The sequence below is a fragment of the Myotis nattereri genome (assembly GCF_964212035.1).
Source record: "Myotis nattereri genome assembly, chromosome: 16".
Classification (NCBI taxonomy): domain Eukaryota; kingdom Metazoa; phylum Chordata; class Mammalia; order Chiroptera; family Vespertilionidae; genus Myotis; species Myotis nattereri.
The window spans coordinates 54,922,917-54,949,355 of record NC_138091.1 but is presented as its reverse complement, the minus strand read 5'-3'; the positions used below and the strand labels follow the sequence as shown (position 1 = coordinate 54,949,355).

Below are 26,439 nucleotides of genomic sequence, written 5' to 3'. Positions count from 1 at the left end.
GGGGATGAGGGAGGCGGCAGGTACGGGTGTCTGAGGAGCAGCTGTCGGAGAGAAAAGGCAGTGCTGGGTGGGACAGGCACGGGTGGGCCCTCAGCCCTGCAGCCTGCAGAGTGCTCAGCTGAGGCGGGGCCAGGCAGGTGCTGCGGACCTGGGCGGGAGGCGTCCAGACCAGGACACGGGAGTCCTGCAGGCTGCCGTGGCCCCCCTCGCTGTGGCTCTGGAAGGTGCGTGGAAGCGTGTTTGCGTGGAGCTGATGGAACCTGCCTGCCGTGTGCTGCCGGTGACATCAAGGCGGGGGCTAGACCTGGGTCTCCCTAGTGTCCACTCCTCACTTCTCCAGGGACCTTCGCAGACGATACCTGCTCTTGCTCCTGCTCACGCAGACTCCCCTGAAGGGAAGACTGGCCTCCAGGAGGGGCTGCAGCTTGTGGGGACCGCTGCTGGGAAGGCACTTTGAGGTCACAGGCGCACGGGGCAGGAGTGGGTTACGGGTGACCTGTGTGGCCCATCGCTGGGCCCCCGGGGGACACCGGAGTCACACAGTTAAGACAGACGATCTCGGGACCTCGTGTCTCCTGAGCGCGTGAGTGTTGGGTGTACGGACCTGGCCCCACGCTCGGGGAGGACGGGCAGGAGAGTCGGGTGCTGAGGGCCCAGGCTCGCCCAGCACCCTCCTTCCTTCCTCAAGTCCGGTCTTGGCTTTTGTGCTCTTCCTCACTCCACAGAGGCTCACGCAGGCCTGACCTCTGACCTCGAGATCCAGTGAAGTCTTTGCCGGACCAGCAGCTGGTCTGCGCCCCCTCTCTGGCACCTGAGCCCCCTGTGCTCTCTGTAAGGGAGCCTCCAGGAGAACCCCCCGGGGCTTCCTGCATCGCGGCAGCTCGGGGCCCCTCTGTGGGGACAGACGGGGGTCAGTGGCTGGTGACAACCCTGTTTTCTCTGAATGGAAGTGTCAGCACAGAAGTTACCTTGTTTGTGGGTCCAGTACAGCCGGGGGTTATGGGCGCTGGCCCCGCGCAGGGGGGATCCACGTGTCACTCCCGGGTTTATGTGGGGGCCTGCGCCTGGGGTCCCAAACCTGTGCCTGGTGACCCTCGTCACCTCACCACCAAGCTCTCAGCTGTTGTCATGTGCCTCGTCACTGGCCATCGTCCAGGGTGGTCTCAGGGTCACACTGAACCAGAGTGGGCTGGAGTGTGACGTTGCAGCCTCTGGTCGGGATGCAGAGCCGTTGCCCGGGCGTGTAGACGGGCCAGCACACCCGTGCCCTTTCGGAGAGAGGCCGGAGCATCCATGGGCAGTGGGGCCTGAGCCCTCGGAGCTGGGAGGGGGGATGTGGGCAGCAGGTGGTCAGAGCACGGCCTGCTGGTGCAGAGCAGAGCACGGCCTTGTGCCGAGGGGTGTCAGCACAGCCTGCTCTCCGTGGATGTCCACCGCCCAGTGAGGGGAGGAGGCGCCTCAAGCAAGGGTTAACCTCTCCGGGATGCAGCCATCAGGGTCTGCTTCCAGGGGAGAGGAGCCAGGCCGCCTGTGAGCAAATGCGGCGGTGCACCCCTCCCCCGCAGGCAGGCGGTGGGGAGAGCGGGGCCGGAGGAGGGGCGGCCATCACTGCATTCATGGAAATGAGCCTGCGAGGAGCCAAGCAGCGCACACTCGGAGCGCCAGCCGGGCAACAGCCCCGCACCACACCGCCATCTCATCCCCGTCCACGCGCCTCCCCACCAGCCCGGCTCCCTTTGCTCGGCTTCCGCGCAGCTTTTGTTTCCTCCGCCGCCGCCTCCACCCTGGCTGAGCTGGCACACATGCCGTGCCGCTCCCTCGCTCCCTCCACCAGGCGCCGCGGGAGCGCCCAGAAGCCCGGGGCTGCGGGGCCGCGGGGCCGGCCCACCATGGGCTCTGAGGCGGACAGCTGTGACCTGCCCCGGCTTTGACGTCGCTGCCCTGGGCTGCCAGGACCCTGGGGCCGCAGGAGAGGACTTGCCAGGGGTAAGAGGCCGCTGGATGGCCGGGGGCCCACGGTGTGGAGCATCATGTGGAGCGCGGGGGCCCCTCTGGACCTGCCACCCAGGAGCCCGGAGCTCCGTGTCCGGCCCCGCCCGGCTGCGGGGGATCCCGCATCTGCTCTGGCTCCGAGAGCTGGGCAGGCACTCGGTGTGGTTTCATCTCCGCCTGAGAGTGGAGAGCAGCTGCTAACCAGAGTCCGAGGCCCTGCTCGGTGAGGATAGGACGCCCAGGGGCACGTTTAGGGGAGTCTGCCTCGGACCTGCGGCAGGAGTTTCTGTTTGGTTTGAGGACTTGGACCTCGCCTCGAGGGAGAGCCCTCTGTCTGCTGTGCGTAGGAAAGGAGCGGGCATTTGATTTGGTCCTGGGGTCGCTTCCGGCCGCCGTGCGGAGGAACCAGGCTGCCGAGGGCCGGCGTGCAACTGAGTTCCTGGTGCGGTGACGGAGGGAACAGATTGCCTGACCCCGAGCCTCTGTTCTGGGCGTGCAGGGGTGTGTGGCGGCTGCAAGGAGTGGGGGTGATCGCAGCTGGCACAGGCCTGCAGGCCCTGGAGGAAGGGGGCGGCGCGGAGGGTTAGGTGTGGGGGCAGGGAATTCCGGGCTTTCCTGAGAGCCAAGGCCCCTGGCGCAGCCCGGGAGGCGGAGGCAGAGCACAGGTCCAGGTGCGAGCAGGTCGAGGGTCTTCACAGGCTTTCCTGCTCGCTTCTGTGGAGGCAGCTGCTAGCTTGCTTTCTAAACCACACTCTTAGGGTAACGCTTTATGACGTAGTTTCCTTCGCTGTCTTGAAATTTGACCTCCTTTCCCATTGGCTGGCTGGTTATGCCAACTGAGTCTTCGGCTTCCAGCTTTCATTAGATGAAACGTATCCCTCTCTTCTCTGCGGTAGGTGAAGGGTGCAGTGCCAGCTCCTGAGAGACAGCAACGGGGGCAGGGCTGGCACAGGCCTGTGCGTGCTTGGGAAACGGGTGGGCGGGGGTCCCCAAGGTCACGGGCTGACTAGTGCCAGGGACCCTGTGCAGGGTCCCCACTCTCCCCGGGCTCTCGGCTGGGAGGACGAGGCGGAGCTGGTGGTTAGCACGTAGGAAAGTTTCCCTGCAAACACAGAACATGGTGATAAACCTTGACTGCTTCCTGCGAGGGGAGAGCGGGTTCTGCGTGGAAAGAATTTTAACTAGAAGAGTCTAAACATGCGTGTCGGCGACCTGCTGGGCGGCAGCTGCGTGAACGTCAGCTCTCGCTTAACTCCTCCTGGCTCTGGCGCTGGGGACATGCGTTCACAACCTCTTAGGCGGAGATTGTGGTGAGACAGTTCTTTGCCATTTCTACACAAACATCAAATTACAGGTTCTTGGGAGGGGAACGGAGATGAGCAGAAATCGGGAAGTCAGGACGTCGCTGCTTAATCTGTGTTTATTTTTAATTATAAACTATGTGTAATGTACAATATGCTTTTTTTAGGGTCCAGTTCAGCCGCGTTAAATACACTTCCGTTACTGTCCAATACACTTAGTTATCGCTAGCACTTTCTTATATGAAGTTGAAACTCCATCCCCCTTAAACAGTGCCCGTCCCCTCCCCCAGCCCTGGCCCACCTTCCTCTTGCTGACGGTGGATTGGACGGCTCCGGGTGCGTGTGAGCGGCTGGCTTCCCTCAGCATCCTGGCCTCGGCCCGTGGCCGTGGGGGTCAGACTCTGTCCTCGTTGGGGCCGGGGAATGGGGTTTTGAGAAAGGGTTGCTGTGGCTCCCAGAGTCACAGACTGTCAGGTGGCGTGGCCGAGCAGCACGCTCCCTGCACTAGCACCAGGTCTGGGGCTACGGTCACATCCCTTTGCCGTGCCCCCCCACCCCCCTTCGCGCCCAGCTCTGGTCTTGCCAGCTCCCCAGGCCTGTCCCTGAACCCCAGGCTCCCGCAGCGTTGAGCGGCCTTTTGTCTTTCGGACCCTGTTGCCTTTCTCCTGGAGAGGCTCTGAGGCCTGGTTGCATTCTGTCTGGAGCTCCGACCCCCCACGCATGTGTAACGCCAGTGGGAACCCAGTTTTGAGGAAGTTTGCTGAACATTCGTATGTTTTCCAAGCCTGAGTTCTTTCTAGTCCTTTGACTTTTCACGTTGTTGGTCCCTGGGATTTCCCGGGAGATGAGGTGACTTACCCACAGGGCGGCGCAGGGTGAGGTGATGTCACAGGGGCCCCTCGCCGGGACCAGCACTCACCAGGCTGGACTTCTGTGTCAGCAGGCGCTTTGATCTTCCGGTCTGCGGGGCGGGGGGCGGGGGGCACTGCTTTCACCTGGACAGTCCCCAGATTAGCCCTCTTGACCAGAGCTGTTTGTAAATGGCCGTTGCCCCTCTAGGCAGAGGCCCTGGGCAAGCAGGGTGCTGGCGAGCAGGGTTCTGAGCTGGGTTGAGTTCTCAGTCTCATCAGATGCAGCCTGTCCAGGGCAGGTGGGCAGGGCCGGGCGCAGTGTGTGGGGCAGGTGGGCAGGGCCGGGCGCAGTGTGTGGGGCAGGTGGGCAGGGCCCGGGCACAGTGTGTGGGCAGGTGGGCAGGGCCGGGTGCAGTGTGTGGGCAGGTGGGCAGGGCCGGGCGCAGTGTGTGGGGCAGGCCATGCCTCCTGGGCTGGGGAGAAGCTGAGCCAGGTGGTCCCTCCACTGGGGAAAGGTAAGGCTTTCTAGGCTCATGGCCCCCCTGCGCTGGGTTCAGTCTGGACCCTCCATGGACAGGCAGGCCTCTGAGATGGGTGACAGGACGCTTGTTGGGTGTCGTGGTGGAGGAAAGAAGGCCACTGCGTCTTTAGCAGCAGAGGGCCCTCGTGTGGCCGCCAACCTCAGTGGTGTCTGGGCCCCAATGCACACGCTGACTCTCGCTCAGGCCCCTGGGATGGAGGACAGACAGGGCCCGTTGGGTTGGCAGCGGCCCGTGCTCTGCTCAGCAGAAACTGCTGTCAGAAGACCCGCGTTGGCATTTGCCCGTGAACTTCCTGCGGGCACTGGGCACCTGCCGTGGCGCTGAGCAGGGAGAGTGGGCAGGAGCCTTGATGGGCAGCAGGTGCTGCACTGTTCACAGGCCGCTGGCTGCAGGAGGCCTGTCCCTTTAAGACAGCTCCTTTGTATGCACGGCGTGGGGCACATTTCAGCTCTGGGTTTCTGCCACCAGTAAAATCTGCAGAGCAGCATTTAAATAAAGAAAGAAATAGAAGCTTCCTTGTGTGGCTCTTCTGTTCACAGCGGAACACATGGCCCTTGTTGTGGGCTCTCTAATCGTCCTCATTAAATCGGAACCCTGCGAGGGGCCGGCACCAGGCTGGTCCCCGTGCGAGAGCAGGACACCTTGTAAATTAACCTTGTACATGAGCCCCAGGCCGGGCCCTGGCGCTGCGCCACGTCCTCTGCGGCTGCTGCCCCCACGTTGCCGTTCTCTTCAGAGCAGAGGGCTCAGCGGCCTCCTGCTCCGACGCGTGGCTGCAGCACGTGGCGGTCGGGGGAGTGCTCGTTGCTCTGCCGTCTGGCCCGTCAGCCTGGCCTCTGCAGTTTGACCCTTGTGGCCACGCAGGAAAGCCACGGCGTGGGCGGGGGCGTGTCTCGGGTCCGAGTCGGTGTGGTTACCGAGTCCCAGCTCAGGCCTGTCCCGCCGTCGCCCTGCAGCCAGAGCCGGGAATGGTGCAGCAGTTCCCCGTGGCTCTCCCTCGTGGGCAGTGTGAGAGTGAAGGGTGGATGTCGCATCGGTACGTTTACGCAGAGGAAACACATTGGTTAAAATGGTAGATTTTTTTTTCTCATCGCAAAGTTTCATTAGAAAAATGAGATCTGATGAAATCTTTTTAAAAAAGTGTTTAGCTGGTTTTTGAACCCGAAGGCAGCAGCACTGACGGAGGGTGACTGAGGTGGGGGAAGAGGTGACTCCAGGTGGGGGGGGTGGAGGCAGGACCTGCTCCGGGGAGTGACGAGCTGACTCGTCCACTCGGACGGCACCGTGGGAAGCGAAGCCTCTTCTGTCCGGCCACCGCCACACTGCGCCCGGCCCTGCGACCGCATTCGCGGTTCGCTTTCTGTTCATGTGCACGCTCCCTAATGAGCCGTCCGTTCTAGCCAGTTTCAAGAGCTCACACCCGTCTCCTCGCCCTCACACCCTCTCCCGGAAGCACCACTGATTGCCGATCGGCAGGGGCTGCCAGACTGCCTACCTTTCCTTTTTAACAAAATGTGTTTTTATTGAATTTTAGAGAGAGAGGGGAAGGGAGAGGGAGAGAGAGAGAGAGAAACATCGAAGATGAGAGAGAATTATGGATTGGCTGCCTCCTGCACGCCCCCACTGGGGATCGAGCCCACAACCCGGGCTTGTGCCCTGACTGGGAGTTGAACCAGCCACCTCTTGGTTCCTGGGTCGACGCTCAACCGCGGAGCCCCGCCGGCCGGGCCAGACTTCATATTCTTACCTCACTGATGGTCTGTCAACGCCAGAGGCCACCTCCTGACGCCCTCCATCCCCCTCCCGCTCGCGCCCACTGTCAGCTTCTCACAATGTCCGGTCCCTTTGTTTTTCCCTCCGACACTCCGTCCCCATGGCTGCAACCTGGATTTCCTGCCTGGTCTGCTGCCCGCCCAGAGGAAGCCACGGGGCCTCCCTGCCCTCACGGTGCCCGCCCGGCTCACGCCTCTGCCCGCTCCTCCCCTGTGACATGCGCATGGGCGGTGGCCTCACTCGTGGTCTGTAACCCGCCTTGGCCTCCATGTCGTGTCCACAGGTGGACTCGGACGTTACCTTGTGCACAGCTCACGGCAAGGACCCGGCACCGCCCGCCAGGAGCCACGCGCTCCAACGGGCTCCCTCTCTCGGGAGCTGTCCCTTCCTCGCCTCCCACCGCCACCGCTCGCCCCAGTGCCCAGGGCCGTGCCGGGTGCCGAGTGCCATCATGCCGGGCCGCCTGCAGGTCCGGATTTTCCTGTTTCCCAGGCAGCAGGTGCTCTGCGGCTCGCGGTCCCCGGTTGTCATGTTGGGGAGACGCTGTGGGAACTGACTCGTTTGCATCAGGCGGCCTGTGGCAGCCTTGGTTTCGGCATGGCGCCGGGTTTCCATGCCCCAGCCGTGCCTGTTCGTTCTGTTGAGAGAAGACCACGTGGTGCCGCTCCTGTCAGAGCCCCTCATGCTTTCCCATCACCTTGTCCTGATCATCCCGTCTCTGATGACGTCCGGCGCCCAGGGGCTTCCTGTGTTGACCTCCCCACCCCATGAGCCTGTGTCCCCTCGGGGACTGGAGACGTCCCCGTCCTATGGACACAGCCCTCTTCCTGAGGGGTTCGCGGAAGCTCACCTTTCTGCGTCCTCGTGCGTCTGAAATGCGTCTGCTTTGCCCTCCTGCTTCCTGAGGATTGTTCTGGGGTCAGTGGTTTTGGCGTGAACTTCGGAAGTTGCCTCCTCTGCCCCCCCCGAAACACACACTGTCCTCCAGAGCCCCCCCACACACACACTGTCCTCCAGAGCCTCCCCCAACACACGCACTGTCCTCCAGAGCCCCCCCAACACACGCACTGTCCTCCAGAGCCCTCCCCAACACACACACTGTCCTCCAGAGCCCCCCCCAACACACGCACTGTCCTCCAGAGCCCCCCCAACACACACACTGTCCTCCAGGGCCCCCCCACACACACACACACTGTCCTCCAAGGCCGCTCCCAACACACACACTGTCCTCCAGGGCCCCCACACACACACACTGTCCTCCAGGGCTCCCCCCAACACACACACTGTCCTCCAGGGTCCCCCCAACACACACTGTCCTCCAGGGCCCCCCCCACACACACACACACTGTCCTCCAAGGCCGCCCCCAACACACACACTGTCCTCCAGGGCCCCCACACACACACACTGTCCTCCAGGGCTCCCCCCAACACACACACTGTCCTCCAGGGTCCCCCCAACACACACTGTCCTCTAGGGCCCCACCCAACACACACACTGTCCTCCAGGGCCCTCCCCAACACACACACTGTCCTCCAGAGCCCCCCCAACACACGCACTGTCCTCCAGAGCCCCCCCAACACACACACTGTCCTCCAGGGCCCCCCCACACACACACACACTGTCCTCCAGAGCCCCCCCCACACACACACTGTCCTCCAGAGCCTCCCCCAACACACGCACTGTCCTCCAGAGCCCCCACCAACACACACACTGTCCTCCAGAGCCCTCCCCAACACACACACTGTCCTCCAGAGCCCCCCCCAACACACGCACTGTCCTCCAGGGCCCCCCCCCAACACACGCACTGTCCTCCAGAGCCCTCCCCAACACACGCACTGTCCTCCAGAGCCCCCCCCAACACACACACTGTCCTCCAGGGCCCCCCCACACACACACACACACTGTCCTCCAAGGCCGCCCCCAACACACACACTGTCCTCCAGGGCCTCCCCCAACACACGCACTGTCCTCCAGAGCCCCCCCAACACACACACTGTCCTCCAGAGCCCTCCCCAACACACGCACTGTCCTCCAGAGCCCCCCCCAACACACACACTGTCCTCCAGGGCCCCCCCACACACACACACACTGTCCTCCAAGGCCGCCCCCAACACACACACTGTCCTCCAGGGCCCCCCCCCACACACACTGTCCTCCAGGGCTCCCCCCAACACACACACTGTCCTCCAGGGTCCCCCCAACACACACTGTCCTCTAGGGCCCCATCCAACACACACACTGTCCTCCAGGGCCCCCCGCCACACACACACACATACACACACACATACACTGTCCTCCAGGGCCCCCAGCAGGTGGGCCTTCTCTCCTCCTCAGGGAGACCCCGGGGCACCAGTTCCCACGCTTGCTGCTCATGCACGGAGGGTCCAGCCATTTGGTTTTTGCTTGGGAATCAGTCCCTGTGCACAGAGACCACCGCGGCCTGCCCGCTGGGACGATGAGACGGGGCGTCGGGTGCACAGCAGCCTGGACACCCCCGTCTCACCTCTGCGGGGGCGGAGCTCACAGGGACCCCTCATGACCGTGTGCCCTTCCGTGGCTGTGTGTTGTCTGGAAGCCCCGGAAACTAGTTTCTTAAAGGGAACCCTGGTCTCCGGGAACCAGAGCCCTCGTCCCCTCGAGGCCGGCACGCGCTCGGGGCGTGGTGTTGCTCCGGTGGCTTCGCTGACGGAGCCGACTTGTCCTTAGCCCAGCTTCTCCCGAGGCGGCGTGCGGACGCTCACCCCGATTCTCCCGGACACGTGTGGGCGCAGCAGGGCTGGCCTGGGACCCTGCGCTGGGGAAGCCAATCAGCTCCGCGGGCGGGCGCCACTGCGGGCCCTCCGTGAAGCAGCGGAAAGTGCGGGGGGCACGGGGCCGTGCGTGTCGCTGTGCGGGTGGGTGTAATGCGGCTTTTCTGGAGAGGCCGGGGAAGCGGGAAAGGGAAGCCCCGCCGTTGCGGCAGCGATGAGCCCGGCAGACCTCGCGGGGGGCGCGGTGTTGAAACGCGGGGGGAGCAGCTGCCCTTGGGCGGGTGGAGGCGTCTCGGCCACAGTGGTGTGACCCTGACTGCCCGGTCCGCCGCGTTCCCTTCTCGGGGCCCTGACCCGGAGGCCCGTGTGGGCCCCGTGAGACAGCAAGGACCGGCTATGTCGTGCCAAGACGGGGTGCATCTCACCCAGCACGTCTCACACTGGACTCGGCACGTTCCCAGCGCTTGCAGCTACGCGTGGCCCTCGGCCACCACCCCATGCACCGAGCTGACCCACTCAGACGCCGGCCCGGAGGACAGGCGCCCATGCCCGGCCGCCAGCGCGTGCCCGTCCCCGAGGGCGGGGCCGCCCGCTGAGCTGCAGGCACCAGGCAGGGCGCAGCGCTGTCCGCTCGGGGCCTCCATCCCACAGCAGCGGGAGGGCGAGGGCGGCCCACGTCCCGGGCGATGGAACGGGCGCACCGTGCACTGATGTGTGCGGGACCCAGTGCGGGGGGGCGGGGTGAGCGGGGCTGCTGGTGCCCCTGCCCCCCTTCCCGATCACATGCTCTGCAGCCCCAGCACCTGCTCCAGAGCTGGACGTGGGGAGCTGTGCTGGGAATGGGAAGGGACTGTGTGTCAGGATGAGAGCTTCCCCCCACCCCACACTCCCCGCTCAGCACTGGCCTCGGGTGGGCTTGTCCTTCCAGGTTTGTTCTCTGTGCGCACAGCCCCTGCCCGCCCCAGAGAGGCACCCAACCCGCGGCTCTGCCGTCCCCCCACTCCCACCCCCACCTGAGTGTGTCACGGGTATCATTCCCGTGGAGCTGGACTTGGGGGAGGGGGCTGGGGCCGAGGGAGATTGGTGAACTAGGGCCTGAAGCCTCCGCTGTGATCCCCTCCCTTCCCGCTAGCCTCACCTCACCCTCACCTCACACCCCCCCCCTCCCCCGCCCAGCCAGCCTCTCCCTGGCCCCTCGTACAGGGCCTTGCCTCACGCACCTGCTGGGAGCTTGGTCCTCCGTGGCCCTGGCTTTGGGTTGGTGAGAGGACAGCTTCCTCACGCGCCCTCCTCCCGCAGTGCCCAGCGACCTGACTGCCGAGGAGCGGCAGGAGCTGGAGAACATCCGGCGCCGGAAGCAGGAGCTGCTGGCCGACATCCAGGTAGGCGGCGGCCGCCGTGTCCCCCACGCACAGCGCCGGGCAGAGTGGGTGTGGGGAGTCCTTGCTCGGCAGGCAGGGCGGGGGCTCAGGGTGAGGGGTTGGGCGGGTGGGGCGATGCCAGAAGGAGCGGGACCCGCGTCCGGCCTGGCGCCGCCACCTCCTGGGCGAGCGGCTTCAGCGCCAGCGTTTCAGTCCCTGAATTCAGTTTCTTCGTCTGTAAGACAAGCGGGAAACACCTGCGGAAGGTGGCCGTCGCTCCACTGAGCTCCTGGCTGTGCAGGGCCCAGCGCAGCTGCTGGTCCCCGAGTCCACAGGCAGCCCCCTGCCCCCAGTCAGCCAGCCCCCCGATCAGCCAGCCCCGCATCAGTCAGGACCCCAGTCAGCCAGCCCCCCGATCAGCCATCCCCGTGTCAGTCAGGACCCCTGTCAGCCAGCCCCAGGCCGTGAGCAGCGCTCGCTGGTCCCTTGCAGAGCCACCGTCGGGGACTGTCCGGCAGCTATGCGCAGGGGTAGCGCTGGGCAGCTGGGTGCGGGGAGGGGCGTGCAGAGCGCAGGCTCCCACTCGGGTGCTGCTCGGTGTCTGGTGGTCGCCACCCTCTCTCTCTGCTTCCCGTTTCCCGGTGACGGTGATGGTGACGCTCGGAGGGCCTTGCCCCGCGGTGACCGTTCTGATGCCGCTCACCTGCACGAGGAGGGGAAGCAGCAGGGGGCGGGCGGCAGGCGGGGCGCGTTCCCTTCGCTGCCTGGCAGCCCCGGCGGCCTCGGTCCTGTGGCGGCGGCAGCTGGCGCGCTCTCTGCGGGCGGCTCAGGGCGGGGGGCAGGCGTCCCCAGCGCCTCTGGCCGTGGCTGGTGGCCTTCATGTGGCCTGAGCACTGGGACTGGGGGACGCGGTGACGATGTCTGTCTTGCAGAGGCTGAAGGATGAGATAGCAGAAGTGGCCAATGAAATTGAAAACCTGGGCTCCACGGAGGAGAGGTGAGTGTATCCCGTGGCGGCGGGGGCGCCGCTTCCCGCACACCCCCCGCCCTTGCAGCGCAGTCCCGCGAGCGCGTGCCGTGCACGGCCGCCTTGCTGCTCCTCCCGTGGCACCGAGGAGTCGAGGGCGCGGGCAGTCGGGAGGGCCGACTGCAGAACTGCCAGTGCCGGCCCTTCGTGCCCTCGCTCCTGCGGAGCTGCCGTGCCCCGTGCGGGCCCTCGCCAGCTGTTTGCGCTCCTAACGCGGACCTGACCGCGAGGCTGGAGGCGGTCACGGCAGAGGGTGAGCGCTGTGGGCTGTGCCTCTTCCCACCCCGTGGAACACGGGGAATGAGAGGGTAGTTGAATGGGGCGCCTGGCCGCATGCAGCTGCTGGATACGTGCCGGGCTGTGTCTAATTCACCCAGGGCTGTGTTCAAGCCTGACACCCCCTGGCTTCCGTCTGCGGGGCTTGGAACGCGTGGGGCTTTGCCAGTGGGTCAGGGAGGCTGTCGGTCCAGGGGCTAGCTCGCCACTCAGCCTCTGGGTGTCAGTTCTAGCTCGTGCCTCCTTCTCAGTTTTAAAAAGCTGTAGCTTAAAATAAATGGATACATTGGAGTTCACCAAATGTAAAGTTCCTGCTCTTAAAAAAGATACTGCACAGACAAGGAACACATATTTGCAATACCTGTATTTGAGGATTTGTATCCAGAATATATACCAGTATATAAAGAATGCATACAACTTGAAAAAAAAAGGCAGTCCAAATAAAAAATGGGCAAAAAACTTGAAACGACACTTTCTCCAAGAGGCTGTGTGCAGTAGACACATGGAAAATGCTCACCACCATTGGTCATAAGAGACACACCAGACCTGCCGCGGCTGCCCTCCGCACTCAGGTGGCTGAGGGAAAGAACCTGGCGGCCTCCTGTCAGAAGGCGGGGGAGGATAAGGGCCAGCCACGGGGCCAGCACTGTGGCCATCTCTCATGCTGCACGTGCACCCACACTGTGCCCAGCAGGCCACACGCAGGTGGTTTACTCGGGAAAGGCAGCCTTGTGCAGGGAGGGTCAGAGCATCCTTATCTAAACGAGAGGCCCAGTGCACGAATTCCTGCACGGGTGGGGTCCGGCTGGCCCTGCCTCTGATCTGAGTGGGGGGGCCGATCGGGGGTGGAGCTGCCTGGGGGGAGGGGCTGCCGGCCATAGGGGTGGTGGTGAGGGCCCATCAGGGGCGGGCCAGCCAGGGGGAGGGGCTGCAGGTAATTGGCTGGCCAGCCATGCCCCTGATCAGGGTTGGGGGGGCCAATCTGGGGTGGGGCCGGGTGTGAGGAGGGGCTGCAGGAGATTGGCTGGCCGGCCCTGCCCCCTAATGGGATAGGGGCTGCAGTCGGTTGGCCGGTCCTGCCCCCTATTGGGGTAGGGGGGGCGATCAGGGGCGAGGCTGGCTGGGAGGAGGGGCCTTGGGCGGGGGGGCGGGGTTGGCCGGCCGCCCTGCCCTCAGTTGGGGTGGGAGAGGCTGATCAGGGGTGGGGTGGAGTGGGGAGGGGCCGTGGGAGATTGGCTGGCTGGCCCCACCCCCTGATCTGGCCAGTTGGCTGGCCGCAGTGGACATCATAGCAACCAGTCGTTCTGGTTGTTACGGCGTTCCGGGGGCTGGCTTTTCATATAAATTATATAGATAGCCCAAATGGAAATAGTTCAGTGTCTACCGGCAGGAGAAGGGACGAACAGCTGGGGGTGACTTCCACTTCCTGCGGGACGAACATGTGTGAAGACTGGCTGGTAGGAGTTGCACAACTTAGCAAACTGCTGGCCGTCTCGGGACTCTAGCCTGGGGTAGCGTGTGGCGTGGGAAGAAGAGGTTAATAAAGTCAGACACTATGGGAAACAGCCCCGAGGGAAGGAGCACGCGCAGGCCCGGTCGGGGTGGGGCCTCCTGGGTGGACGGCAGACCCCTCAGAGCCTGCATCACCACGAGCGCCTGGGAGTCACGTTGGTCTTCCAGACCCTCCTGGTGCCGGCACCGACGTGGCTGCTGGGGTTGTTTTACAGGAAAAACATGCAGAGGAACAAACAGGTGGCCATGGGCAGGAAAAAATTTAACATGGACCCTAAAAAGGTAAGAGCGAAGGACGCGCCGGGCCCTGGGCATTCAGGTGCTGGTTCTGCTCACCCGCCGTGCAGGCTCAGCCCACGAGGTGGCCCGGCGCTGTGAGCGGCGTGTTTATCATACACGCCCCTGTGTCCGGGGCACCACACCCCTCGTCCCGTGCCCCCGGCTTCCTATCTAGATGTTTCCGGGGTGAGCATCCCCGCATCTTCGTTGCGTTTTTAGGGGATCCAGTTCTTGATAGAGAACGAGCTGCTGAAGAACACCTGTGAGGACATCGCCCAGTTCCTGTACAAAGGCGAGGGGCTCAACAAGACGGCCATCGGCGACTACCTGGGGGAGAGGTGAGGCCAGGGCGCGGCGGGAGCTGGAGGCCGAGTCACACGGAAAGCCTCAGAATGCTGGCTTCTCTTTTCACAGGTTGTTTTATTACTGATTTTAGAGAGAGAGGAAGGGAGAGGGAGAGATAGAAACATCGATGAGCGATGAGCAAGATGTCCATCGGCTGCCTCCTGCACACCCCACACTGGGGATGGAGCCCGAAACGGGCCTGTGCCCTGACCTGGAATCGAACCAGTGACCTCTTGGTTCATGGGTCGACTCTCAACCACTGAACCACACTGTCTGGCTGAGAATGCTGGGCTCTTGATGGCAGTTTGCCCTGAAGCAGTAGCATTCTCACGAGCTGAGGGGCGTGGCCCTGGGGGCAGCAGCTGGTGTGAGGGTGCCTCGTCCGCTCATGCAGTGGGCAGAGGAGGCGGTGCCTCCTCCCTGGCCCAGTTGCTGCTCCTGAGCTCATAGGAGGCAGAACTCAGGGGCAAGGAAACTGCCCGGCTGGGGGGGGGATGGGACGCCCTTGGACTCCAGGGTCTGACACCTGCTTTCCCCACCCCCCTCCTCCCCCACCCCATGTCTTGTTTTTCTTGATAGAGACGAGTTTAACATCCAGGTTCTCCACGCATTTGTGGGCTTACACGAGTTCACCGACCTGAACCTGGTCCAAGCGCTGCGGTGAGTGCAGGCCAGGCGATGCCTGGAAGCGGGGCCAAGTCTCAGCTCCGCCTCCCAGGTGGCCCTGTGGGGTGGCACTGCCTCCCGGGTGGCCCTGTGGGGTGGCACTGCCTCCCGGGTGGCCCTGTAGGGTGGCACTGCCTCCCGGGTGGGGAAATGGCAGTGCTGGGCTTGTGGGAACCCAGAAGTGCCCTAAGAGATGCCCTCTGCGGGCGGTGACTGGGATGATGGTGGAAGTGAGGGAACCACGTTGTGTTCTGAGGGCAAACTTTGCAAAACCTTCCCTCAGGTTCCTCAGTTAATATTCTTCCTGGAGATTGACGTGTATTTAAAATTTGAAGTCTTTCCCAATTTTTAGTTTAGAAAACACTTTAATTTAGCCTTGGAATAGGAAGTAGGTACCTGTGCCCCTCATTTTAGAAAAAGAAAAGTAAACTTTCATTTTTCCTGAACCTGCTCGTTTGTGCTCTCCGAGAAATTACCGCGGGTGTTCTCCCTGCGTGGGGGCTGTGTGCCTCACTTCCTGTGCTGTCTCTGAGCGGACAGGTCAGCCTGTGGCCATGGGTCTTGGCTCCAAGGGGCCACCGTGAGGGGCGGGAGAGTCTGGCTGCACCCCCGCCCCCCGTGCTCCGGAAGCCGGGCTCACCTACGAGAGCCCTGGCCGTGTGTCAGTCCGTGTGTGGTTCTTAGGACAGCCCCTCTTCATAGGGAGGTGCTGGTGTTCACTGCTTCTCGCGCACCGCGCCTGTGCCCGGGACACAGTGATGTGTGACGGCGCATTGGTGCCCGAGCCGTCACTGTTGGGAGCCTCGCCCCGCACGTGTCCCTGGGCCCCGCACGTGTCCCTGGGCCTCGGGAGGAAGGTCCCGGGGAAGGGAAGGTGCCCCCGCCCGTGACAGCGTCTCCCTCCCGCAGGCAGTTCCTGTGGAGCTTCCGGCTGCCGGGAGAGGCTCAGAAGATCGACCGGATGATGGAGGCGTTCGCCCAGCGCTACTGCCAGTGCAACCCCGGCGTGTTCCAGTCCACGGGTAGGCGGCCGGCGCGGCGGCCTGCGGGCTCCTCTCGGCGCTCGGGCCTTCGCAGAGAGGGCGGGCGCCTGCCTGAGCACGTCGATGAGGGGGCGTTTGCAGCAGGAAAAAGTAGCAAACCCCCCAGAAACCCAGCCACAGGGAGGAGGCATATAAATTGTGGTCTCTCTCAGTTATGTCACTTAAAAATCATGTTTTAAAAGTTCTTAATTGACATAGGAAAATGCTAATGAGATCGGGACTCAAACTACGTGCCTGTTTTAATTCCAGTTTAGCCACAGCGTGGCTCAGTGAGGACACTGGCCATGTGTCACCGCGGAGGGCCGTGTAGACGGGAGTAAATGCAGTGTGCGCCCGCCAAGCGGGGGAGATCGATACGGATTCTCTTTGGCGCGGGGTGTGGTTCTCCCGGTGCTCTGCAGGGTGCTGTCCTTTACGGTCTGAGAAAGGGGGCCCTTTGAGTTCTGGACACTGTCGCCTGGCTCTCCCGGGGCGGCCCAGCTGCCCAGTACCCAGTGCCAGGCACCACCGTGTCCCGGCCTCAACGCCACCGCATGCCCTGCTCCTCCTGGGCACTTCTGAGCGCCTCTCCGCTTCTCTAGACACGTGCTATGTCCTCTCGTTCGCCATCATCATGCTGAACACCAGCCTGCACAACCCCAACGTCAAAGACAAGCCCACAGTGGAGAGGTTCATCGCCATGAACCGCGGCATCAACGACGGCGGGGACCTGCCCGAGGAGCTGCTCCGGGTGAGTGCCCGTCGGGGGCGTGTCCTCGCGCTGAGAGGAGCCGTGGGAGGCCCAGCCAGGGGCCAGGACGGTGGTTTATGGACGGGAAGCTGGCGCATGCTGCTTTCTCTCCTCCTGGGCTGGCCTGAGGCTCGTCCTTTTTTTGTCTCCGGAGTCGCCCGAGGCAGGAGCTGTTTCTTCTGTTCTTGTTGCCCAGAGGCGTGTGGCCTCGGGTGCAGGGTGCTGGTGGGGGTGAGGCAAGAGGAGGGAGGGAGTGTTTCTAGAACCAGAGGCAAGCGGCGCTGTCTCTCCCAGAACCTCTACGAGAGCATCAAAAACGAGCCCTTCAAAATCCCGGAGGACGATGGGAACGACCTCACTCACACCTTCTTCAACCCGGACCGCGAGGGCTGGCTCCTGAAGCTCGGTGAGGACCCTCCGCTCAGCCCCGACTCGGCCCTGTGAGGGCGCGCGCACATGCGTGCACGAGTGTGGGAACTCGGGTGCTCACGGAGGCGCTGTGGCGGGCCTTCGGGAGGCATCCATACTGTTACCACGAAACCCACCTCCAGAAGGAAATGGAAGCCAGTCAGTGCCCAAGGGGACACCCGAGTGTGGGGGGACTTCCCTCTCCATGAAACAGCCGCGTGCATTTGCACCCCACGCGCCCGGTCCTTCCTCTTCCCCGCCCCCTCTCGCTCACTGGCGGTGGCCAGCTGCGTCCATCTCTACTTCCCATCACACACGTGCACCCCGCACCCCCAGCATCATCATGCTCTGCATCTGGCTCACGGGCGTGTGCATGGCGAACCTCGGCCCGGCTGCGTGCACCCCGCAGCACCCCCAACCCAGCCACGCTAATGCCCTCCATGCAGAAAACAAGTTACTCCTCCTCCCTGGGGCGCCCGTGCGCTCGATGGCGAGACGTGGCCCGGGAGGGGCTGAGTGACCAGAAGGGAGAAGGGAGGGGCTTCCATCAACCGTCCAGAGCCCAGAGGAGCCTGAGGGGCGAGGCCAGGGTTTGGCTGCTGGGAGTGCTCTGTTCTGCCTCAGCCTTGGCAAGCCCAGGCCCCACACTGTCAGGGCGTCGGTAGCGGGTCCTGCTCCCCATTGCAGCTGCCCGGGAGGCGGGAAGTCAAAGTCGCTCAGCCGCTGCTGACCCACCTGGGAGCGCTGGCCGGCGGGACAGTGGCAGGGCCTCCATTTCCTCTGAAAGCCCAGCCCGTGTTTGTGCCTAATGACTCGCCCGTGCGCTCCCGAAGCTGGGGGAGTCCTGGGCTCCCGACTCAGCCAGCGCTCCGTCCACCTCTAGCCAGGGGGTCCTTGAGGTTCAGGCTCTCGCTTACCGACCACAGAGGCAGCCACGCCGCTCTGCGCCCTCCGCGCCACGTGGCTCGGGTGTAAAGGGGGCTGCTGGGAAGGGAACGGCACACGCATCTGCACGTACGTCCCTCCAGCAGGGTTTGTGTCAGCGCTGATGCGGGCCAGGGAGCTAGCGTGGCCAGCGTGGCCAGCGAGGCCGAGATCAGATCAGCAAAGGGTCGCCTCGGTGCTTGTACCAGGACACGCAGATGCACGAGACTCCCCGTGTTTTTTAAAAAGAACAGTTGAAGCGTGGTCTCACTTGTTGGGTCGCTGCGTTCCTTCCCCAAAGCCCCAGCACCCCGTCCTCGGGGCTTCACAGCTGCCTGGCGTGGTGTGTGTCCGGATCGCCGCAGAACGTGCACTCTTGTGTACACACGCACACGAGCATGCATGGGTCCGCGTGTGCGTTCTCACACACTAAGCAGTGCCACCCGCTGAGGGAAGTCCACCCCCTCGTCTCCTCACTCTGCCGGGAGTGCTGGGCCCCGTCTGCGGCCGCTTCCTGAGAGCTGATTGGGGGCCCGTGGGGGCAGGTTTCGGCAATGCCTGGGATCCCCCTTTCCCATGGGGCGTGGCCAGGCAGCAGCACGCCGGGGGCCATGTTTGCCCCCAGCCCCGCGCCCCGTGCCCCTCCCCCAGCAGTCGTGAATGACTAATACGTTGCACTAAGGAGGTGGATTTGATTTCTTTGTTTTAATTTTCTTTTCTCCCTCGTTTGTATGTTTCCATGGTTTTGGCTCCTTTTCCTTGCCCCAAACTCCAGGAGGTATGTAACCCCTCGCCCTGCTCGCGCTCTGCCCGGCGCTGTGACTGCTGCAGCCTCTGGCTTTGTTACTCGGTGGCCTGTTTTAGTTGCTGGTGGTAGTGTTAATGCTGCTTCTAACTTCTCGTACAGTCCCTGGGGAACTGGGCAGGTCCGGTCCCGTTGAGGAGTGGCCCCGGTGGCCAGGCAGGGAGGCGCCAGGGGCAGTCGCTGCCCTGGGGCGGCAGTGCGAGAAGCCAGGGGACCCCGGCTCCTCCTTGGCCACGCAGGGCTGTGTGGTGGGATCCCAGCGCCCTTGCTGAGAAAGTCACCCCCACAGTGGAGAGGGGCGTCCGACGCCCAGAACCGGGCTCCGTCCGCTGTGCCAGAGGCACCTGGGGATGTGGTTCCTAAACGCAGGACGACGCCCAGGGAGACTGAACGGAGACAGAACCAGGACGCCCGGACGCCCCTTTGCTCAAGTCCTAGGTGTCGGGGAGGGCATTCCAACCTTGGCTCTGTTTTTTATATTTTTATTATTAAAATATTTTTTAAAATATGTACGTATTGATTTCAGAGAGAGGAAGGGAAAGGAGAGAGAGATAGAAACATCAACGATGAGAGAGAATCACTGATGAGCTGCCTCCTGCACGCTCCGCACTGGTGATCCAGCCCACAACCCAGGCCTGTGTGCTGACTGGGGATCGAGCTGGTGACCTGATTCATAGGTCGACTCTCAGCCACTGAGCCACGCCGGCCGGGTTTGGCTCTGTTTTTTGTCTTGTTTTTCTCCCTCCTTTTTTTCAACGAGTCGTCATTAAACACCCCAGATCGGCCTTAGTTGTCGGGGTCCCTCTGCACGTGCTGGTTTGGGGAACGTGCTTTTCCCAGGCAAGGAGCTCCTCAGGCGTCGGCTCAGCTCGACGTGGCAGAGCCACCCAGAGAAAGAGCCACCAAGCAGTGACGTATGACAGCGTTGGGGACTGGCAGCTGCCTCTGCCTCCCCTCGGGCGGGACTGTGAGCGGTGTGGCCCTGTGAGTTCCACAGGGACTGTCCTAGGTGCGCACTGACCTGTCTGCTTGTCCCACTCTGCTCTTCCCACGCAGTGTCCCCCCGGGACGCAGTGGAGCTGCCGGGCAGTCTGTGACGCCGCAGGTGCTCAGGGAACGGCCGGCCTTTCTGTCGGGGAGGGCGCCCAGCTTTGCTTTTGCTACTAGACTCCCCTTCCCTCTGGCCTTGACCTCCCATGGCCTCCTGAGCCCCAAGTCCCGGGGGTCCCGCGAGGGAAGTGCATGGTCAGCAGCGAGGGGCCAGGTGTCCTGGGTGCGGAGCCCTGTGTGGGGATGGAGGCCCAAGAGGCAGAAGAGCTGAGTTCTCGGACCCCAAGATGGGCAGGGGCCCTTTTTACATCCAAATGGCTCCAGTTCTAAGGAAATCCGTGTCTTCCCTTCCTCACGCCTTCGGTCTGCCCAGTCTTCCCATTCCCACGTGCATGTCACATCTCCATCCACGCCCCTCACCCTCGCCTTCGGCACCAGAGGCCCGCGCTCACGTACCTGCACCGCTGTGGGGAGGGGCCAGCCTGCCCGACCCAGCACAGGGCGGGTGGCCAATCCTGCCCCTGGCCGAGGCTGTGCCATTCAGACCTTGGTGCCAGTGGTCAGCCCTCCCCCCTCCCTCCCCCCTTCCTCCCTGGAGGGAGCTCAGGCCCCACGCAGAGCCCACCCTGCACAGGGACCTATGCTGCAGGCTTTCTTCACCCGCAGGCACCTCCTTGTGGGAAGCACTCCACCCAAACCCCCGTCTCTCTGCAAGGAGGGAGGAGAGAGCAGGGCACACTGGCTGCACACGGAGGCCCTCGCCTTCTGTGCAGACTCGGGAAGCTATGCTCTGCGCTCCGTAGTGACGAGCTGGCGGACAGAGCCTGTGCCGCCCACAGGACGCGCACTTAGAGAGCCACGCGTGTCGGCACTGAGGCCTCTGGGTCATGGTGTAGGCTCACGCGCAGCGAGCTTTCCCTCAACTTACATCAAGTGGAGCGAAAAGGATGGTCGTGGTCGTGACCGAGGCAGGAGGGCTTGTCCACGCAGCCAGGCCAGTCTCCCGGCCACCTCCCCAGGACGTCGGGCTACTTGCGTGTTTCTAGCTGAGGACAAGGGTGCCCCCCAGCTCGCAGCTGCACTCGGTGCTCAGGAGGCCGTCTGCTTGTTGCTGCAAGTCTCCTGTGAGCACGCCCTGCTGCCGGGAGCCCCCCGAGACAGGACTCTGGGCGTCCCCAGTGAGGACACTGGTCTGGAGGCGGGAGGTAGTGGGTTCATGGCCCCAGGAAGGTGTGGTCCCACGTCCAGGAGAGCTGGTTCCCTGGCGACGGGATGAAGTCCTCCTCCCCGTCCCTCCCCTCTGATGCAGCAGCTCCATGCGGGGCTGATCGCGGACGGGCTGGCCCTCTCCCCTCGTTTTGTGTGAGAGAAGCTCCCAGCCCCAGTCAGACCTGCGTGGCGCGCCCTCGCATCCCGGCCCCCTCCCCACCCCGTGCTCATCCTCATCGCTGTCCTGGCCTCATCTCGGGCGCCGCCTCGCTTGCTTGCTGTGCTTGTACCACACACTTGCACTCGTGAAAGGCGCTTCTGTCTGGCTCTGTCTTGTCACCGATGTCAGCCTTGCCATGGTCTCCGTGTCCCCTGGGCCCTGCCCTCGCTTCCTCCTCGCCCGGAGGGGGCTGCGTGCTGCGGGCTGCCCTGCCCGGCGCCTCCCGTCCCACACGCGTCTCTTCTTGTTCTCAGGTGGTCGGGTAAAGACCTGGAAACGCCGCTGGTTCATCCTGACCGACAACTGCCTGTACTACTTTGAGTACACGACGGTGAGCTGCCACTGGCGCCTGTGCCTGGGCCAGGCTGTCAGCTGTCTGTCTGGCTGTGTGTCACCTGTCTGTCTGTGTGGAGCTGTCTGTCTGTGTGTCACCTGTCTGTCTGTCTGTGTGGAGCTGTCTGTCTGACTGTCACCTTGTCTGTCTGTGTGGAGCTGTCTGTCTGACTGTGTGTCACCTATCTGTCTGTCTGTCTGTGTGGAGCTGTCTGTCTGGCTGTGTGTCACCTGTCTGTCTGTGTGGAGCTGTCTGTCTGGCTGTGTGTCACCTGTCTGTGTGGAGCTGTCTGTGTGTCACCTGTCTGTCTGTCTGTGTGGAGCTGTCTGGCTGGCTGGCTGGCTGTGTGTCATCTGTCTGTCTGTCTGTGTGGAGTTGTCTGGCTGGCTGTGTGTCACCTGTCTGGCTGTCTGGCTGTATGTAGGTACTTGTGGGATCACTAGCTCCTCCCAGCAGGAGGGCCAGAGAGGGGGCAACAAGGTTGCTGTGTCCTGGGCAGGACTTTGAGGTGCCCGTGTGGGTCCTGGGTGAGTTGTCACGAGGCGCTCGCTCTCTGTTTGGGGAGAGGCGGTGATGAGCCGATAATGCCCCGGGACAGCTAGCCCTGGCACTGGGGCTCCTCGGACTCCAGCACTGAGGCCCGAATGAGGAGCAGGGCAGGCAGAGGCACGCGTGTTCCATGTAAAGCGCCGCCTCTTCCCACTGAGGGCCAGCCACGGCTCCTGCGGGATCTGTTGGAGCCCTGAGCGTGCTCTTTGCTGGGGCCTCTGGTGATGGGGACTCAGGTGGGGTGCTGAGACGGCGCCCATGGGGTTTCTGACCCTGTCCTTGAGTGAGCATCGATGTGGGCCCAGCTGAGGCAGGAGAAGGTGGGAGAAGGCCCACGGGGGTGTGTGGAGCCAGGTGTTGCCCACCGAGGCTAAGCTCCCAACCCCCGCAGGACAAGGAGCCCCGGGGGATCATCCCGCTGGAGAACCTGAGCATCCGGGAGGTGGAGGACTCCAAGAAGCCAGTGAGTACCTGCGGTGAGCGGGGGTGGGGGGGGTGGGGGGGCGTGGCGCAGCTCTTCACAGAGAAAGGCAGTGCCGAGGTCACGTAAAAGACGCATCGGAAGAGACTGCGTGCCTTGGATTTAGTGTTCAGGCCAAAGCCGAGGCCTCAGTAACTTCTTGGTTCTTCCACCTGCTGAGCGGCACTCGGTTGGCGGCCTGGCGGGAGAGGTGGGCCTCGGACGTCGTGGCCTTGCTGCTGGCTCCGCCTTCGTCCAGGCACCCATAGAGCTGCTTGTCTGGGGGGGTCTGCCCAGGGGCCTGGTTAGACGCAGCCTGCAGTCTCAGCAGCCACGCCGCCCCAGGACCAGCGCGGCCTGTTGTGGGCCTGCGTGGAGGCTCGGGGCACGGTCATTGCTGCGTGCTCAGCATCGCTTAGACCACCGCTCTGGTTGCAGAACTGCTTCGAGCTGTACATCCCGGACAGTAAGGACCAGGTCATCAAGGCCTGCAAGACGGAGGCGGACGGGCGCGTGGTGGAGGGCAACCACACCGTGTACCGCATCTCCGCCCCGACGCCCGAGGAGAAGGAGGAGTGGATCAGACGCATCAGGTAGCGCCTGCACCCGCCTGCTTTCCCGCCCGCGTGTTCCTGGCTCTGAAGCCACAGGTCACTTTCCTGGGTCCCAGCACTCGGACCTGGCTTTCCCAGGCGACCTCCCAGCCCACAGGGAGCAGGCCGCGGGCGGGCGGGGCCAGGAGCCCTTCTTGGGGCTGGTCTTCTCAGGTCTTCGGCAGCAGGTCTCGTCTTCACGGTGGCAGCTCTGGTGATAGGGGTTGTGTTTTGTCATTTCTGAGTCCCATTTACAGATGAGGAAACAGGCCCATCAGGCTATGTTGGCCTGAAGCCCCATAGCTGGGGGGGCGGGGTGCCCAGGCTCCTGCGCCAGTGCAGACGGAGCTGCGGGCGGGGGGGGGGGGGGGGGCGGGGGGGCGGGGGCGGGGACAGCTCACTCACGTTTCTGCCGGCAGGAGAGGTGATCACAGGACAGGCTTGCTCCCCGTTCTGCCTGCGAAGCCTGTTAGGGTGCTGCCGTGCCCCCATGCGAGCTGCTGCCTCCTGTGCACGGCCTCGCCTCGCTCTCCCCCCCGCACCTCGTCCGTCAGCTGTGCCCCAAGTGCTCCCTGAGCGTCTCCCTGTGACGGCCTCTGACTCCCCCGGAGACCAGGGAGGCCACACTGACTCGAGGCCCGAGGAGGCCCGAAGTCCTTGCCGGGTCCGATGGGAGGGGCGTTGTCCGCGAGGCCGCCTGTCCGGAGGTCTGATGCTCTGTAGTCTTTGCCCTTTTGGCGGCATCTCCACTAAAGCCAGCGCCATGCGGGCTAGCCAGCTGTGAGCAAACGACACCCCTCTAACCTCGGAGGTCCCCTCAGGACACGCTGCAGGCACTGCCCGTTCTGGCGTCCCCAAGGAGGCCTAGGGACATGGCTCACGACACAGTGTCGCTGGTGAACGGCCCTGCTCGCAGGAGCTGGCACTTACCGGTCAGGGCAGAGCCGGTGGGCCCGGGGCTGGGAGCTGCCCCAGAGCAGTCGGCACATGGCCGCCGCTTCTCTGGAAAAGCGAGTTCAGATTCAGCCCTTCCGAGCACAACCAGCTCGGCCTGGAAAATGAGGAACATGAGAGCGGCTCGGCAGGCACTCGTGCGGCCCCTCCGGTCCTGGGCCCAGTGCCGGGCCCGGGTTATGGAGCGAGTAGTGCAGGCACTCAGAGTGACCTGGGCCCGGCCAGCGTGGCTCAGTGGTTGAGCATTGACCTAGGAACCAGGTCATGGTTCCATTCCTGGTCAGGACACAGGCCCGGTCACTGGCTCAGTCCCCAGTGCGGGGTGTGCAGGAGGCAGCTGATTGACGATTCTCTCATCATTGATGTCTCTCTCTCTCCCTTCCTCTCCGAAATCAATAAACACATGTAAATAGACGCGGGGCAGACCTGGCCGCCCTGTGCAGCTGGGCTGGCTGGGTCGCAGCGTCACTGCCCTGACGGATGCCAGCTGCCATCATGGGACTGAGCCACACGCTTGTCTGCCCGAGTTAGAGCACAGCTGGGAGAATGCGCCCCGTCCGGCCCTGGGAGCGCCCCGCTGGCTCATCGCCTGCACCACGTGTCCCTTAGCTGTCGTGCGGACACAGCGGGCGGGCCCTGAACAGGCAGGGCGCGGGCACAGGGGCCCTCGCCCTCCCTCAGCCTCTCCGCCCCCTTTCTGTTCCAGGGCAGCCATCAGCAGGGACCCCTTCTACGAGATGCTGGCCGCGCGGAAGAAGAAAGTGTCCTCCACCAAGAGACACTGAGCGCGGGCGGGGCCGCCCTGCCTCCTGCTTCAGCCTCGCCGGTGGTTTCCAGTGGGAGCCGGCGGGCGGGCCGCGGGCAGAGGGGCCGAGCTTCTCTCCGGGAAGAAGGAGCTCCGTGCAGAGCCCCACGCGGTCTCCGCTCAGCGGCCGCGGCCGAGCCCGGGACACTGCCGCTCGGGGTTTCCCGGGAGGAAGCCTCCAGCCCCGCTCAGGACCGTGCCTCTGCCGAGTGTTACACGTCGAGAAAGCGCATGGAAGAGAAGCCACGTCCTATAAAGTATATTTTTGTTTTTGTTTTTAAAGAAAAAGGTGAAGCAGAGCTGTCCACGTGCTTCCTGCCCGTCGGGCAGGTGGGGGCCCTGGGCCGGCGGCAGAGCAGCAGGGACGTGACCCTGGCGCCCCGTCTGGGTGTGTCCCAGGCACCAGGAGTGCTGAGCGGGAGAACGTGCCAGATACTCCGCTGCTCGTCCCTTGGCACCCACGCCTGGGCTTTAGGACAGAACGCGTTTTTCTGCGCTGAATCCGAATAACCAAACTGGCGGCCACAGAGCCCGGTGACCGGCAGGCCCAGTGGCTCTGCTTCCCCCGGGTGCGCCGTCCTGCGCACACCTCCTCCCTGGTCAGCCCGCAGGGCAGGGTAGCAGGGCGGGCAGGCGGCCTGTGCTGTGGCCTCGCTGTCCCTTCTGACAGGGAGGGGCCCGCCCTCCGGCCTGTGGGGTGAAGGGCTGGAGCAGCCTGGCCCTGCTTCTCTCAGGGACCGGCTCCTGTCGCCTGCAGGCCCGATGGGAGGGCGCTCACATCTCTGGAATTCGCTTTCGGAAAAGGGGCTGGTGGGAGCGAGGGGGGTGGGGGGTGGGGCCGTCCCCTTGGGACAGGTCCTCCCTGGAGTGGCTTCAGGTGCTTTTACGCGGGAGCCCGTGAAGGCCCAGGCCGAGCGCGAAGCCCAGGCCTCCTGGGGGCCGCAGCCCTCCCCTGCCGGCGTCAGTGTGAGTCTATTTATCGGGGGTGTAAATTATCATGTACAGTTTTTCTCCTTTCAGATTATTTTGTATTTGTTTAAAAAAAGTTTGTCAAAATATAAAATATAAAGAAATGACTGAAAGCTGTTGACAGGGTTTTTAAAGAATTATAATTATTATTCCAATTGTTTTTGTTTGGTTGGGTTTTTTCTTTGTAAACTAGCGCCAAGGAAGTACAGCAAATAAACTCCAGTCTGCCCAGCGCGTGGCCATCTGGGTTCTGTCTGTCCCCCCTCGCCCCTTCCACTCCTCCTGCCTTTCACTGAGGCCCCTGCACTTCTCACAGACCTGACTCCCCTTGGGAGTCCCTCCTCCTTCTCCCTGGGCTGCTTCTGCCCCCTCACCCCTGCTGTGTCCCTGTCAGCACCTGCCTGCACCCCCCCCCACCCCCCCCACCCCCGCACGGACAGTTGAAAAGTAATCCTCTCAATTGCACCGCGTGCCGAGTTTCCCATAATCACAGAGTTTATTTCATAGCAGCGTCTCCTCCAAAACCGCCAGGACGGGGAGGCGCCTGGCGCTGTGCATGGGCCTTGGAGGCTCCGAGAGCTCGGGGAACTGGACGAGCCCGGTCCCAGGCCGTCGGGACACTCCACGGGGCTTCTGGCGCCATCCAGGCCGCTCAGGCCTCTGTCGAGGGCCCTGGCCTATTCCACGGGCAGAGGGAGGATGGACGCCAT

General features: G+C 63.5%; 1 protein-coding gene across 7 annotated transcripts in view; it reads left to right on the top strand.

The window, feature by feature from the left end:
• Positions 1-25,960, top strand: part of CYTH1 (cytohesin 1) — a 51,714-nt gene extending 25,754 nt beyond the window's left edge. For 2 of the 7 annotated variants that reach the window (XM_081110351.1, XM_081110350.1), the window contains exons 2-13: positions 10,510-10,592; positions 11,504-11,568; positions 13,602-13,668; positions 13,885-14,003; positions 14,590-14,670; positions 15,586-15,698; positions 16,301-16,449; positions 16,744-16,855; positions 21,320-21,396; positions 22,340-22,411; positions 22,847-23,001; positions 24,662-25,960. In XM_081110351.1, coding sequence (XP_080966477.1) covers positions 10,510-10,592; positions 11,504-11,568; positions 13,602-13,668; positions 13,885-14,003; positions 14,590-14,670; positions 15,586-15,698; positions 16,301-16,449; positions 16,744-16,855; positions 21,320-21,396; positions 22,340-22,411; positions 22,847-23,001; positions 24,662-24,740 — 1,172 coding nt within the window. In that variant the 3' untranslated portion in view covers positions 24,741-25,960. Of the gene's footprint in view, positions 1-1,390; positions 1,987-10,509; positions 10,593-11,503; positions 11,569-13,227; positions 13,332-13,601; positions 13,669-13,884; positions 14,004-14,589; positions 14,671-15,585; positions 15,699-16,300; positions 16,450-16,743; positions 16,856-21,319; positions 21,397-22,339; positions 22,412-22,846; positions 23,002-24,661 lie in introns of those variants that run through there. The other 5 variants (XM_081110353.1, XM_081110355.1, XM_081110352.1 and 2 more) reach the window with 5 other exon arrangements.
• The last annotated feature ends 479 nt before the right edge of the window (positions 25,961-26,439 follow it).